Raw genomic sequence first — 15,214 nt, 5'->3', positions numbered from 1 at the left:
ATCCGTCCGTATTTTCCAGAACACCTTCAACACACCCACAGGTCTTTTTGGGTCTGTCTCCCGGCCTAACCATTAAAACAGGTGAATTGGAAGATATCGGGGAAAATGTCAGCCGTGTGGGATTATTTTATCCTGCACGATGTGTAGATGGAGACTAGGTGTGGAGGAGATTGGGGAGTATAAGGCATTTTTGTGTAACTATTATTTGCACTGATTTTTTTAAGCAGTGTCTTTTTTCAAGAGTAGAGTCCTGATTCTAAGTTAATAGACTATTTTCCACTCTTGTCTGTTTTGCATTTTTATTAAAACTTACAGTAATATAGCACCTTTAACTGTTTACGGTTTTACTGTTCACTGTGCAATATTAGATTGCTATTCATAATTTTGTCCAGTTTGTGTTTATCTCTTAATAAACAGGTAAGTTTGTTGTTACCAATCATTGTGTTTTATTCAATCTCACCTAATTCAGCTGGCTAGATGTTATCAAGAGTACTAAAACCCTTTTCAACATGAGTCTTACAACTAAGGCTAAATACTTTAACTTAAACTTAAATACATGCTTGGATAGGCTGGTATCGGCCAGTATCGGTATCGGATCGGAAGTCCAAAAACAATATCGGTATCGGATCGGAAGTGCAAAAACCTGGATCGGGACATCTCTATCTCAAACGCATTTTTTCCCTCCAATTCTCCAATTTTATTTTGCCGGGCTCTAAAAGGCAGCTAGGTTAATACCGCGATCAAAGACATCTTTTTATGCAGGCCGAGCCCCTCCGGGCGCATTGCTGCCCCCCCTCAGGACACTGGCTTGTGACATTAAATGGGCATTACTCTTCCGAGCAGTATGCATAAATATGGCTGTCGTTTGACATAAGTTCTGGACTCATTATGAATACTCTATGTATACGTCCATTATTGAAAAATACATAGAATGTTAAGCATATGGCAGCATTTTAGAAGATGCTTGGATGTCAGACATATGCTGGCTAAATCGTCAAAAAATATATAATTTAGAGACGATAAAGAACATTTATGCATATAAGAATAATACCAATTAGTCAAGTTCTCCAAAGTCCTGCTAATGACCTGATTATGTGACTCTGGTGTGTTGAAGCAGAAACAGATCTAAAGGGTGCAGGACAGCTGACATTAAGAACTAGAATGGAGCAACCCCCACATAATGAGTGTTTTTAAAAAGCTCAACTTGACAAAGCCATGGCTCCCACATAAAATAAATAGGTAATGTATTAAGGCCTCTGTAATGCGGTGCTTGGTTAACACCATCCATCGGATTCCTGCCAACATTGAACATTTCTGAGTTGCTCAGTTTTTTTTATGATACTAAAGTTGTTGTTTTTTTTTCTCCATTGTGTGTCAATATAAACAAAGTAGATGCTTTTGAATAAATCTCCCACTTTTTTTGCATCTACATCAATTACAACCAGAGGAATCACTGATACCTTCAGTTGCAAACTGCTCCAAATGAGCGATGGTGAGATCTTTGTACTGAGACGCTTCCGTTAGCCGTTCGAAGATGACATTATCCTGAAAAAAAGAAGAAAATTGACCTTAAATTCAAGATTACTGATACATTTCAGCATGATAGCAACAACTGGATGAACATACCGCTCCTTTGCAGTAAAGCCGCAGCTTCCCAGTGGGCGTTCTCACCACCACAGACATGCGCTTGCGATTACTGTAGAATAAGCGAACATGGTTTCAATGGAATGTCCATTATAGGCACATTTATTTGTTTACTGGGATGTTTTAGGGAAGGATTACCTGGAGAACTCCAGAACGTTCAGCAGCTCAAAGGTCATCTCATTTCCTCTCTGAAACACAGACATTTTTTTTTTAGCTTCTACTCCTCCCCCTTTCAAAAGATATCAAAGTTTCACATATATTTGATTAAACTTTCCACACTTGGGATGATTTAGAGAAATTTAAAAGCTGAATAAACTCACATTAGACAATGGTAGCGTACAATTGTTAAATATAATTTGAACCTTGGTAACAAATGAATATCTGCAGAGTGTGAAGCTACTTTTCATTCACTTTCTCAGTTCATACTTTCAAATATATCCTCTCCAGTTTTTAACATTTACAAACTGACTATTTTTCCAATTTTCCTTTGCAACAGTCAGACTGGAAGTAGAGCATCCGGAAACGTCACCATTAACTTCTTTCTGCAGACTTTGTATTATATTTAGGCAGTGATGGGCAGTAGCGCCGCAACATGTAGCGAAGCTATTAGTTTAACTACATTTTCCAGTAGCTTGACCGTAGCGTCGCTGCTTTATTTATCAAGTAACTTTCCTGTAGCGACGTTATTGTTTTGATCAAGTAGCGACGTAGCGTCCACAAACGCTACAAAATCCAGGGCATAACTAAGAAATGAAACCAGGTTTTCTATTTTGAAACAACAATCAGCCACAAAACTACTGTAAATAGCAGTTTCAGCTGATGCTCTTATAAGTGGCGTAGTAGCACAGGCACACTCCGTAGGGTTAAACAAGCGCACCCTTTCCCAGGCTGTCGTTCTATTGGCTGGAATAGTTGCTAGGCGACGATCCAACTGCAGTCCGAGAGAGCAAAAAAAATCCGCAAGCAGAGCCTACGGGTTTGCGAGCGTATCTGAGACTCGAACAGAGCGCGGTTTGTGCGCGGAGAGAAGGAGGCAAGCGAGAGGAGAATATCTGTGCAAGAAGCATTAAATCTGAGAGAAGAAACAAAGATTTGAGAGAGAAGAGAAAAGAATTGAGAGAGAGCGCATGTTTGGAGTGTGAGCACTATAAGTTTAGTTTACCTGACAGGTTGTTTACATAAATCTGTTTTTAGGCTTTGCACAGATAAGATATTTTATTTATGGAGGAACAGCTCTACCGTATATATAAAATAAATACATAAAAAAATAAATGTTCAATAAATAAATAAATAAGCATTCAATTAATTGCCCCCAAAAATACAATGAATAAATATGTAGGTAGAAATTAAAGTATATGGTGAGACATAAATATATGTATCACTTAATTACCTTCTTTAATTTTTCACCTTTTTTGTAAACAGTTTCATTTGTTACTTGAATCGACTGTTTAATTGAGGTCTGAAGAAGTTTTCTCTAAGGGAGACCCTAAAGAAATAAGATGCCTTTTGTAGGGTTTTGTTTTCCCTAGAGATGTCCATTGAATGCAAACTCATAGCCATGTCTCCATGTGTAAAACACTACACAGTACCTTTCATTTGGTTCTAATAACAGCAGATTGTTTACTAGTTTGTCTATTAGTAATTACTAGGGTTGTCAAAAGTATCGAGACTCAAAAAAGTATCGATACCAAAATGTTGTATCCGGATACAATACTCGTTTTTAAAAGTATTGATACAGTGCTACAGTGCTTTGTTTCTTAACCAGTTTGGCTAGTGTCATTGTTATGTGTGCAAAGCATAGCCAAGGAAGGAACACTTAATTTTAATTTTATAAGTTTTCTTATCAAGCTTGCTTAATATTGTGCACAGCAAACAACCTCAAAATATTGTTCTTATTGTTTATTGTATTTATTTATTGTATTTTATTTATTAATGAAAATATTTCTGTAGAATTTTGGAGTCTTTGTTTTTATCCTTGTGGTATCGAAAATGGTATCGAGTATCGAGTATTGGTATCGAGTTGAAAAGTTTAGTATTATGACAACCCTAGTAATTACTTCACTTTTTATTTTAATATGCTGATCATAAAGCAATTTTTACACTGTGTTATGTCATTGGCTGATCTTTAATAAATATTTTAACCATTGTATCAGACTCATTTTGAATTGATATTAGGTTGGTACAACGTTAAGTAGCTTCTGATGTAGTTAAGCTACTTTTAACACATTAGTGTAACTTAGCTTGCTATAATTCTTTAGGTGGTAGCTTTTGTGTAGTGAAGCTTAATTTATTGTTGAGTAACTGATAGCTTAGCTCACTACACTGGACAAGTAGCTTGCCCAACACTGTATTTAGGTCTGGAATTTGACTAGGCAATTCAAACAGTTGAATATGTTGGTTTCATAGTGTTCTGTTGAGTGTTGGGGATCTTTCAACTGCTTTTCTGCATCGATCTTCCTGCATTTTCCAAATTAATATATAATTATACTATATTATATAAAAGTATTGTTTAAATATTAATTTAAGCTATATAAATATTATTCTATAGATATAAAAATAAATAAAGGGATATGCGTAATGGAGAAAAACAATCCCAAAGAATGATATTGCTATTACTATTAGAGGGAGGAAAAACTAACAATTTAACAGAAACTCGCCATGTGGAGTTAAGGTGTAAAATTTTGAAACGTTTTCAAATAATAGAAATTTATAAAAGAAAATTTGGGGTAATCCAAACAAATAACATCATACCTAAAGTCCCTGCAGTTAGCAGGTTTTGATGTGCATGTGATCGAGGAATAGTGTTGATTTAGGCCTGGGCAAAAAATCCATTCAATGAATTAATTACAATTTTTGTAGTAGGTGATTTAAAGAAAATTAAATCGACTTCTTTTTTTTTTTTTTTTTTATAAGTGCAAATTTTTCCTCCCCTTTTTACTCTGACTGCTATGATGACGTGACTTTTGGCGCTTATCAAAACGCATTACTACCCAAATACAAGTTTAGTAGGAGGATGGAGGATGGGAGCCGGGGGGGTCAGTTATATCGATGAGCTGCAGCCCAGATAGCAGAAACGGCAACGAATAGAGGCTTGTAAACATTAGGGTTTATTTATGCGGTTGTATTAGAAGAAATGGGGTTGTGTATTGAAATGCATATTTTAAAACGGTCAGAAAAGGTTCTCGGTCCAGCTAGCAGTCAAAATAAGCATGGCTGCCAATAAAAGCGGCACAGTAGTTATGCTTTCCTTAATAATTAAGGGGGGGCGGAATCGGAAAACAAAAATCGGAACTCGAATTAAAAAAAAACATTAAAAAATTGCAGATTATATTTTTCGGCCATATCTCCCAGCCCTACGTTGATTAAAGGGAAGATTATACTTCTGCAACCGCACATATCAAATGTTGCTTGGGTCTGGTCGCAAAACCAGTTTTGCTGATATGCTTCTGGACCGTCGGTCTGGAATTTCTAGGGACCTCGCGGGAACTTTAACGGATCGCACCGAATCGAGAAGGACGACCACACAGATAGCTGGAAAGGCATACCAAGGACCAATCACAGCTGCTTTCTGTCTGCGCACTTCCACTTGAGGTCTGCGCACGTTTGCGACCGACCGCCGCGTAGTCAGGATTTTTTTCAGGTGCACGACAACAGTTGCAGAACCTCTGCGTGGGGGGCGTGGTCGAGCACAGAGACAGATTTGACTGTTGCAGAGGCTATGCGTCAGAAGCATAAATTGGCCTTTATTTTTTCTGAGTGTCTTTAAGTTACATCTGTTTTAGTAAAGACTGAGCGAATATATATTACCAACTAGAGTGAAAATCCCTTTTAATTTGGGAAAGTTTTCAGATAAAAAAAAAAAAAAAAAAAAGCAAAATGGTTTGTAATTCTTCAAAGGATGTTGTGTTCAGGTTCAGGTATGTAGCTTACTAAAAATTTCAAAATTGAAACCAAAATCGTGGCTGAGATTATTAACCAGCTTACAGCATCGATGATGACGGAATGAGGGGTCCTGGCTGTGAAGACGAAGCCCAGTCCTTTGGCAGCTTTGACCAGAGCTCCTTCGTCCGGAGAGGAGGCCTGGTAAATGATCTGGTTGTCCTCTCTCTCTGGTACAACAGTGTGGCACACTGCCATCATGGTCAGGAACTCGCAGATCTGAGGTGATGTCGGCTGGAAAAGCGTAAAATAAAAAAAAAAATAAAGCCTTCCACTGAAACCGTTTAGTTTAGAGCTTATTTATCCAGAGAAAATCTTACATGATTCTTTTCGATGTTTTGAATGAGACTCGGGTCATCAAACTCTGCAGAGCTATTGCTGCTGGACGGCAAGTTGCTGAGAGAGAACAAAATAACATATTTTAGACAGAAATAAAATAATTTACACATTACAAAGCTTCATTTAATGCTCCATTTAAAGCATACGCATACAGTTAATGATTTGCTAGACAAAACAAACAAAAAAAAAAGGCAGAAAGCTCAGAAGCGACGCACCTGAAGTCCTCCATTGAGCGATCACAGTCAAGATCGGGGAAGTGGCTGCAGTTATGAATGAGGTTGCATTGAAAAAGGAAAACATGCAATTAGTTGATTAATGCAGAAACAGCTCAGCCTTAATTAGGTTAGTCTGTTACATAATGCAGAGCAGTGAAACAGCAGAAGTTTGTTTATCAGCATTCTGAGCTCATATTCTCTTATCGGGATCCTCGTTTTACAGGTAAACTCCGGATGCAAAAGAGGTGTTTAAATAAAGGATGACTGACCCGTACGTGATTCCTGCAATGGTGCACTTCTTAAAATGCATGACATTACAGGTGAGAGTTCCTGTTTTGTCAGAAAAGAGGTATTTCACCTGGAAAAAGACAGAGACAGCGTAACTTATTGTGCCACCTGTAGTTTAGAGGGGTTTTATAGAGGGGGGGGTGAGGAGCTGACCTGACCCAGTTCTTCATTCAGATTGGATGTTCGGGCCATGGCCGGCGTGTCCGTCTCTGAGTAGTACATCTCAACATCCTGAGGGGAAGATACAACAATTCCCTATCAGGTATACTTAATTTAAATAGGGGCCTTGCAAAAAAGCAACTCTTGAGATTTTTATTTATAATTAACAAAATTTAAAACATCAATAATTTTACTTCTACTTCACAACTATGCAGTAATGACTGAAGCATTTTATGGCATCAAATCCCAATAAAAGTATTACATGATTATAACTAGGCCTGAGCAAAAAACAATCGATTCAATTAATTAATTAAAATGTTTTTGTTGCGGGTGATTGAAATAAAAAATATATATATATATTATTTTGTCTAACGCTGCAGTATTATGCCCACTGTGCAGTTCGGCAAGTGACATCATGGCTTGCGGTGAGAGCGGGAAGTTAGTCCTTAAAAAAAAAAGGATAAAACCATCTGTTGTTTTTTAACTGGTTTGGGTTTGCTGTGACAGACGTTGCACCTACAGCTTGAAGGTGATTATGACAAATATACCAAAAATTTACCGGAAATATTTGTGGAAGCTAGGGTAGTTAGGAAGACGGTAAGCATTAGCAATAAGGATGGGACTTTTTTGATTGTAAAAAAAATGAATTAATATGGCAACTTTCTCTTCATAGAACATTTTCATTACGAATATGCTAGATCACTTTTTATCTGTGGACCCTTATGGACAAAAGGAATATAAACAATCTGAGATTGGATTTATAATATGGCCTCAGGATTGCTTCAAAGGCAGAAAATCTGAGCTTTATTTTAAAAAATCTGATTTAATACGCTGCTATATCTTTATTAATTGTGCTTTGGTGCTCATAGTGTCCATTAAATTAACTCGAATTTAGGAGGATCTAAGCTCTCTAAGGATGTATAACATGTCTATATTTGTAAAAGTTTAAGTGGGGTTATTTTCAAGTGAAATGCTGGGTTTAATCTAAATATGCAAAACAGAGCGCCGGCAATTGGGTGGATTAAATAGTATGGGGAAAAGTAAAAAAAAAAAAAATAATAATGTGAATATGTGAATAAAATTTGAGATTTTATTTTTAGGCCATATCGTTAGCCCCAATTCTAACAGAGTTGATGATAAAAATCCAGATGAATCATACCCAGTTAATAAAGAGGGCCTGTGTGAACTTCACCACCTCCAGAGTAACTAGCAGGCTGATGGGGATCAGGTTGTTGTAGAGAATGATGAACGTCAGCAGGTTATATGCAAAGTTAAGGGAGATGTCACCTAGAAGAAGAAGAACAAGCTGCATTTGTTCCCCTAACTTTATGCAGACTAGATCCACTGATCTGTGATGTGTGCGTCTGCTCTCACCGGCCCGCGACAGGTACCAGCAGGCTTCATTCGTGTGCTTCTTATTCCAGATGGCGGCGCCCACTGAGCTGATGAGCGCCATGACCAGCAGGATGCCGAACAGGACCAGGATCTGCATGTTGGTCACCCGTTCCACGTTGGAGCGTTTCAACGGCACCTTGGTGGAGTTCTGAACCAAGAATCATTTCATTATGTATGAAGGAAAAAAGGCAAATAACACCTTTTTACATCTCTTTGCTTAGGGAAAATTTTCATTCATGAAAACTAATCAAGAAAAGCATTGAGTAAATTCTAAAACAACTCCCTTGGTACAAACTTTTTAGATCATTGATAATCAAAGCTCTGGCTTTAAAAAAAGTCTTCATCTTGTGAATAAACTAAGTAAATGTCAGCCTTTGCTTTAAATTCAAACCCTTTCTTCTCTTGGTTCTTAGAAAGCTCCAAGATTTGACTTACCTGCATTAATTTGGAGTCGTGGCCCGTATAGACAACGATTCCCACGACCCACTGTGTGTTCCTGAGTTGGGCTCCACGGAGCAACACTTGGTCTGGACCCAGAGGAGCTGGACTAAGGAAAAACATATTGAAGAAGTTTGTTACATTAATGGAAATTTATGAGATTTAATTGTTAACATTGGCTGGTTTAACTGCATGCCTGTTATTTTCTTATGCCAGATGTCGGGATGCTCTGAATTTCAGTTTCTTAAAGAATCCAAATGAGTAAATCTGAATACCTACCGTTTTCTGGCTGATCTTCAAGCACAATTTATTGTTTTACATTAAATTCTACCCTGACCAGGTAAATAAGAAACAATTTAAATCATATCCCTCTTGGTAGAACAACTGCTGCTAAGACCTGTGAGTGTCTCACTTCTGGTTCTGCAGGCGCAGGGTGCCGGTGAAGTCGTACAGGTGTCTGTTGGGGCCTTCGCACTCCAAATGACCCGACAGCGCCATCAGATCCTCCAGGGTCTGAAAACCGGCTGTCAGGGAAAGACCCTGGATGTAAAGGAAGCAAGGATATCTAAGATAAGGAACATCATGACGAACAAAAACAGAACAAAAGTCTGAAAAGATTTCAGTAACAGATAATAATGCAAAGTTCCTGCTTCACTTCTGATGCTTTATTTTGATACTGGAAGATTTTAACCTATGATAAACAAAGGACACCAAAAAATGTTTATTTAAAAACATCCAAACTTTGTAAGACTTAAGTTGTCCGTTTCTAAGGATGATAAGTGAAAGGAACAACGGATGGATTGAACAAAGAGAAAACTTTCTTTTAAATCAAAGGGGGGCCCACCACAGAACATTTGGGAACCAGTGAATGAATGGATGTATTAATGGATGATTGGGAAAAACAATCAAAATTGGAAATATTTGTTATCATCATTCAAGACTTTATCCATAACTGTGTATCAATCCCATCAATATGTAGAAAAAGCTGGCTGCTTCAGTGAATTATTCTAAAAAAAAAAAATGTGGGAGAAAATGGGCTTTAGGGGATCAATGGTTGATCCTGCAAATGTCTTTCCAACATTTTTTTTTTTACTGTCAATTTTACAAACCAAAATTTAACAAGGGCAGCCAAACAGATTTATTTATTTATTTTTTTTTACCTGTCTGATCTTTAGGTTGGTTTCTCCATCCAGGTTAGACGTCTCGATGTAGCACATGGCCTGTGGCTCACTTCAGGAAGGAGGAAAAGGTAAAAAATAGAATGCAAAAAAAAAAAATCTATAAATCAGTTGAAATATAGGTCATTTATTTAAAAAGTTTCATATAAAAACATCTTATCTAACAACAACTTGGTCAGCAAAACAATTCACAGTAATTTAACGTCCTACTGATTATAAACAGAATAATTTTTGGTCAAGAGTAAAAATGATGGGTAAATTATCAGACATTAATGAAGAAATAGTATCAGAAAAAAAACATGTTTATGTTGAGTCACACACAGACAATGTAGTCTACCTGGAGGACAATATAACCATGTCAGCTGGAAGATGCTGGCCATTGGTCACCTTCACTAGGTCTCCTACTGCCACCTGGTGGCCAGGATGCAGCAGAGCAGCAGAAGGAGTGAGGGGAACAAGAGCCCGTATGTGGGGGGGTAGGGGAGTGGGTGGAGAGTAAAGAGAGGAGAAAAGATGCAGGTTAATCAGTGACCAGAAAGAATGCAGCCATCAGAGAGAAAAGACTTGTAACTTCATGACAGCAAGCACAGCGGTGCACTGCTTTAGCGGATCAGGTTAGACCGCAGCAGTTTCACACGAAGGAAACATGAAGTTTGAAGAGAAAACTGGTGAAAAAGAGAAGTTTCTCTCTTTTCCTTTAACTCAGTCAAGCAAAGCACATTGCAAATCTTAAAGCAACAATAATAAACCGTCCATTATGGACCTATAACTCTAAAACGGATTTAAATAACTGAAAGCAAGTCATTTTTTTAAAGCAACATAAAAAACCGTCTCTGATTATCATGTATTTTTAAGTTGTTCCAAAGGGAAAAACTGTTGCAATCCCTTTAGGAAACAAGAGCCTGTAGACAAACTAAAACAGACCACTAAGCATGGGACAAACCTCCTTTTAAAGCAGCACAAAGAGGCAAAAAATGCTTGTTTTCACAGATCCTTTAGAAATTCCTCTACTCCCACCGGCTTAACGTGTGTATTTAGCAAATACCTACTCACAAAAAAGTCTCCAAACATTTATCTAGTCAATATGAAAAAATAACCAGTTATTGGGTAAAATGAGCTGGAATGGCAGTTTGCATTAATTCCCTCACTTGTTCTGAAACATGAAGCCTAAATCCTGACAAACACACCTGTCACCCACACACTGTAACGAGGACCCAGCTCTGACTTGATGCAACCTAATGGAGCGAAGCGGTGCACAGCTGAGCCCAGCTAATGACCATGTCCAATAAGGAGCCCAAATCTTAGGAAAATGAGTGCAGTCACCAACTCACATCTAATAACTAATAATAATTAGAAATGTAATATCTATTGTTCATTTACTGTAGGGAAATACAGCAACTAGAGATCAACTGGTAACATTTTTCACAAAGCCAATGCTGATTATTTTACCATAATTCCAACTTATCACAGATACGTACGGCCGATATATCTTTCTCTTCCTGCAATTACATGCTTAAGGTGATAAATGTTATACAAGTATTGATTTATGCAAATAAAGGAAAACAGAGGGAGCGGCAAAGCATGCGCTACATGCAGCTGAGTGCACTAATGAAGGCATGCAGCAATCAGCCGATGCAAGAAAAAAACGCTTAAATCAGCCATTCGACGCATTGGTCAATCTCTAATGCCAACTTCCACTTTCACCAGCGACCATCTTTAAAGTACATCCTATTATTGTAGAGCATTCCTACACTGAAAGGAATGGATACAAATATAACCTATAACTTTTAAAAGTTGAGTAGATTTATTCACTCTGGGGAAAATCATATGTCAACAACAAAATTCTTTCTGGCACATTTATTATGACATTTTTGGAGTTATTAATAATTTATAGGCCGTAGATAGGCCCCTAGATAGAAACTCTATCATAACACTCTTGCTTTGAATCCCCCAAAACGGCTGGAGCAATCAAGAAGGATCTTTGATTATCACTCATCTACAGTCAAGTATATAACTATAAGATCTTTAGCTCCAGAAACTGAGGCCTCGGATTGATGATTTTTTATTAGGTAGAACTTTTTACGCAAAAAATAAATTAACATTTAGAAAGGTGGCTCTGGATTTGGAAAAATTGAGATAATGTGAATTATGAACCCTTTCTATGTTAACTTGATCAATTGTTTTGGTTGTTCTTTTCAAGGTTATTATTGTTAATGAAGATTAATGAAATAACGAAAACTAGAGTTAAAAAACATTTTGGTTTACTGAAAAAAATAAAATCCAGACCTTGCAAAAAAATTAAAAACTGATACCTGAACTGTAATAAAAGTTTCCAAAATGAATTAAACCAAATAAAATTGTAAGAGAAAAATGTGCTAAGTTTTTATTTGTGTCTTTATCAAAACGCATTAATATGAGATGATCTTTATGGTTCCTGTTTAAGCTTTTTTTCTGCTGTAAGGCAGTCAGGTCATTTGTGTTACTGCAGAAGTCTGTCCTTATCTAGGATTTTATTTCTACTATTATTTTTCTTTTTTAGTCTTGCCCCCAGTAAGCAGGTCTAATTACATAAATGATTAAAACCATAACTAATAAAATAAAAAGTAAACAAAGCATTTAAAAAAAACAAGAACTAAATAAATACTTAAAATTAACTAATTAAAACTAAAATAGAATTGAAAATCAAAATTCCAAAATAAAAAAAACAAAAAACGTTTCAAAACTATTTTAACCTTGGTTCTATAAAGAGTCTAAACAATCAAACTTTTTTAATTTTATCGCAGGGGTCGAATGGCCTAAATTGGCAGTAGCCAGATTTATATGTGTAGAACTGAGTTCAGTTCTATGTTATCAATCTGGGATGGCTGCTGTTCAGTCTGTCCGTGAAAAGGAGGGACGTTTAGAAAATACTTTGAGCTGATTGTGTGACGTGCCAGCTAGTACCTGCCTTCCATAAAGCTGGACATAACTGTGCAATTTTTTGCCCTTTTTGGGCCAATTCTCCAGTAGGGCCGAGTTTCAGCCTCATCATGTGTCCTGCGACATGTTGATAAGGAATCATGAGGTCAGGAAAAAATCGAACATGTTTTAAATTCAGTCAGCCGCCGTGAGGTGTTTGTGTGTAAATCCTGCTTTTGAAGCAGAGCTACGAGTGTCTACGAGCCGATTTACCAGAACATCGCACACTGCGCATGTGTAAGCAAGGGAGTTCTTCTAACAGATTGATGAGTCCAACCAGCGCCATCTCTCAGTGTCCAGCGTGTTGTTTCACATCAGAAACTCTGCGATTTAGTTGTACATATTGAGCTTTAGCTGAGTACAACGGATAAAACGTTGCACAGTGTATTCCCGGCTTAATAAACTTTCAGCTAATCGTAACAGTGAATCGTGACGTTTCGTAAGCTGATAAATCAAACTTTTCCCAAATCCTGTCTGAAGAAAGGCACAGACATTGTTCTCATCCACAAATGCACAAAGTGCTTCTCTTTGCTCCTTTTTTAAACGAGAAATTGTCGCCATTTTAGCTAAAACTGAATCAATTGCAGTATCAACAGGTGAGTTCTCAGCATAGCCATGTTTTTATGCCCCAGCAAGGCCCTTCTGACTGTCATTCCTGTTATGCCCCGCCCATAAAAACACTGCTGGCATATCATTGGTTCGACTTTCTGGTTGTTACGAGACGGACATATTAGCAGGAGTCTTTCAAGATGGATTTGTTGTGAGACTGAAAACTCAGATCTAGCTGTAAAAGGTTAGTTTCCCAAAGCCCTTGGAAGAAAACCAGGCCCCACAGCATCATAGATTGTCTACTATACCTTAAGATAGGAATGTGTTGCTTTTCACATGTTTATTCTTTATTTCTGGTAAAATCCACCAGTGTTTGTCGCCTGGAAGCTGAATTTAAAGATATAAAAAGTCACGTGTGCTTGCCTGAGCTGCATTTAAAGTCCCACAAACAACATTTCCAACGCTGACAAATGTTTACATCCTTGTTAGAAACTTCCAAAATAACAGGTTGCCATGTAGACTTTCTGACCCTAAGATGCCAATCTTTCTTGTAGTGTCTGGTTGCATTATAAATGTTGTAGCTCTTAGCTATATGGGCGAGTTTGGGTGATCAGCTGCTTTCTTATAGCCATTTAGTGCCAACATTAAGATCAAAACACACCAGAAAATTCTCAACCCAGCTTACCCTTTATGAATAATAGATATTTGTGTAAAACTGTACTGGGATTAATAGAAATTAACTTTTATTTATTTTTTTTAGCTATTCATTATGAAAGATCTTTTCCACAAACTGTATTATCTCATAGTGGTGTTTCCATCATTTGTGCCAAAAAGATGCAGCAAACAGAGGCGTACAGGTGAGAGTGAAATCACAAGCGTGATAAATGAGACGGCAGCAGTCGCGCGTATGTGATGATAGTGATACCTGCTTCCAGATGATCGTCTGCCAAGCTCCGTTCCGCAGCACTGAGAGACAAGGACAACACAGCCATCAGTCAGCCTTATGGAGAGACTCTCATACAGTATTCATGGCCTCTAAACTTTTGTCTTTTTTTTGTGTGCGTTGGCCTGAGTGCCCTGTAATGCTATAATGGCCGACAAACAACAGTCATTCATCCAGCCATGAAAGGAAAACAAAACCCTGGCAAACAGACACTCATGGAAAACCGCTCAATATACCTGTCGTCTTCTTCTTGTTCACTGTGTTGTCCGCTTTGTGTCTTTTCTGCAACAAGGCAAGCAGAAAAGAAGTTTTGGTATAAAAATTTTGAAGCAGTGAAGCATTAAAAACTTGCTCCGGAGGCCGATTTACTATCTTGATGTTGTCCATGCTGAGGTACTCACATAGTCCTCTATGATTTCTTTAATTCCCGCCACAGTGAGGATGAAAATGAGCGGCACCAGAGTGGTGTAGCGTCCGGTCGGTGATACATCAGGGATTTGCTAATGAGAACCGATAAAACAACTTACATTTATGTCTGTATTGATGGACAGCATAGAGGAAGTAAAACTTTTAGCAAAGATGGACTATTCTAGAAATGACAACCAAAACAGCTCTCTGCTTCTAAAAAATACTGATTTAACTTGTACAATGAAGACTCCAGTTTCACAAACATGTCAGAAAAGAGGCTGATAATGTAATAGATCCTTGGAAAAAAAAACAGGAAATGAGAAGAAAATGGAAAAGAAGGAATCTAACAGTCAGAATGGGTTCTAGTTTTTTTGTTTCCTTTCTACTTAATTTGGCTTTTCTTACTAAAACATCATAAAATAATTAAATCTAATGTGGCTTAAAGTCAGTTTTTAATCAATAATCATTCTGATGCTTCTATAGTTGGAATTGATGTTGGAAATATTAATACAATTTAAAACCCAGGCTTATTGGTTTATTCACTTTAGATTAGATATTGGTTCCCATGTTCTAAAGCACAGGTGTCAAACTGGTTCCAGAAAGGGCCGTGTGGTCTCATAAAGTGAGTCCAGTCTTATAATGATGACTTGATGAGATGAAGAGTCTGGTGTGTCATTGCTTGGTTGGAAAGAAAACCTGCAGCCACACGGCCCTTTCTGGAACCAGTTTGACATCCCTGTTCTAAAGGATCAGGATTCTGG

General features: G+C 37.5%; 1 protein-coding gene across 11 annotated transcripts in view; it reads right to left on the bottom strand.

The window, feature by feature from the left end:
- Window positions 1–15,214, bottom strand: part of atp8a2 (ATPase phospholipid transporting 8A2) — a 92,101-nt gene that overhangs the window by 50,731 nt on the left and 26,156 nt on the right. For 10 of the 11 annotated variants that reach the window (XR_005281530.1, XM_038293697.1, XM_038293690.1 and 7 more), the window contains 17 exons: window positions 14,447–14,545; window positions 14,282–14,327; window positions 14,028–14,068; window positions 9,933–10,006; window positions 9,578–9,647; window positions 8,830–8,957; window positions 8,415–8,526; window positions 7,959–8,127; window positions 7,744–7,871; window positions 6,579–6,656; window positions 6,407–6,495; window positions 6,138–6,182; window positions 5,904–5,979; window positions 5,629–5,817; window positions 1,783–1,832; window positions 1,627–1,696; window positions 1,461–1,545 (listed from right to left, as the gene is read on the bottom strand). Coding sequence is in view for 10 of the 11 variants with exons in the window: in XM_038293697.1 (XP_038149625.1) it covers window positions 1,461–1,545; window positions 1,627–1,696; window positions 1,783–1,832; window positions 5,629–5,817; window positions 5,904–5,979; window positions 6,138–6,182; window positions 6,407–6,495; window positions 6,579–6,656; window positions 7,744–7,871; window positions 7,959–8,127; window positions 8,415–8,526; window positions 8,830–8,957; window positions 9,578–9,647; window positions 9,933–10,006; window positions 14,028–14,068; window positions 14,282–14,327; window positions 14,447–14,545 (1,549 nt within the window). In the remaining variant the exon portion in view is untranslated. The remainder of the gene's footprint in view (window positions 1–1,460; window positions 1,546–1,626; window positions 1,697–1,782; window positions 1,833–5,628; window positions 5,818–5,903; window positions 5,980–6,137; window positions 6,183–6,406; window positions 6,496–6,578; window positions 6,657–7,743; window positions 7,872–7,958; window positions 8,128–8,414; window positions 8,527–8,829; window positions 8,958–9,577; window positions 9,648–9,932; window positions 10,007–14,027; window positions 14,069–14,281; window positions 14,328–14,446; window positions 14,546–15,214) is intronic. The other variant, XM_038293693.1, reaches the window with a different exon arrangement.

The sequence above is a fragment of the Cyprinodon tularosa genome, unplaced genomic scaffold (genome assembly GCF_016077235.1).
Source record: "Cyprinodon tularosa strain WSP-4 unplaced genomic scaffold, ASM1607723v1 ctg33, whole genome shotgun sequence".
In the NCBI taxonomy this organism is placed as follows: Eukaryota; Metazoa; Chordata; class Actinopteri; order Cyprinodontiformes; family Cyprinodontidae; genus Cyprinodon; species Cyprinodon tularosa.
The sequence above is the reverse complement of the archived record's forward strand: the minus strand, read 5'-3'. Positions and strand labels throughout refer to the sequence as shown.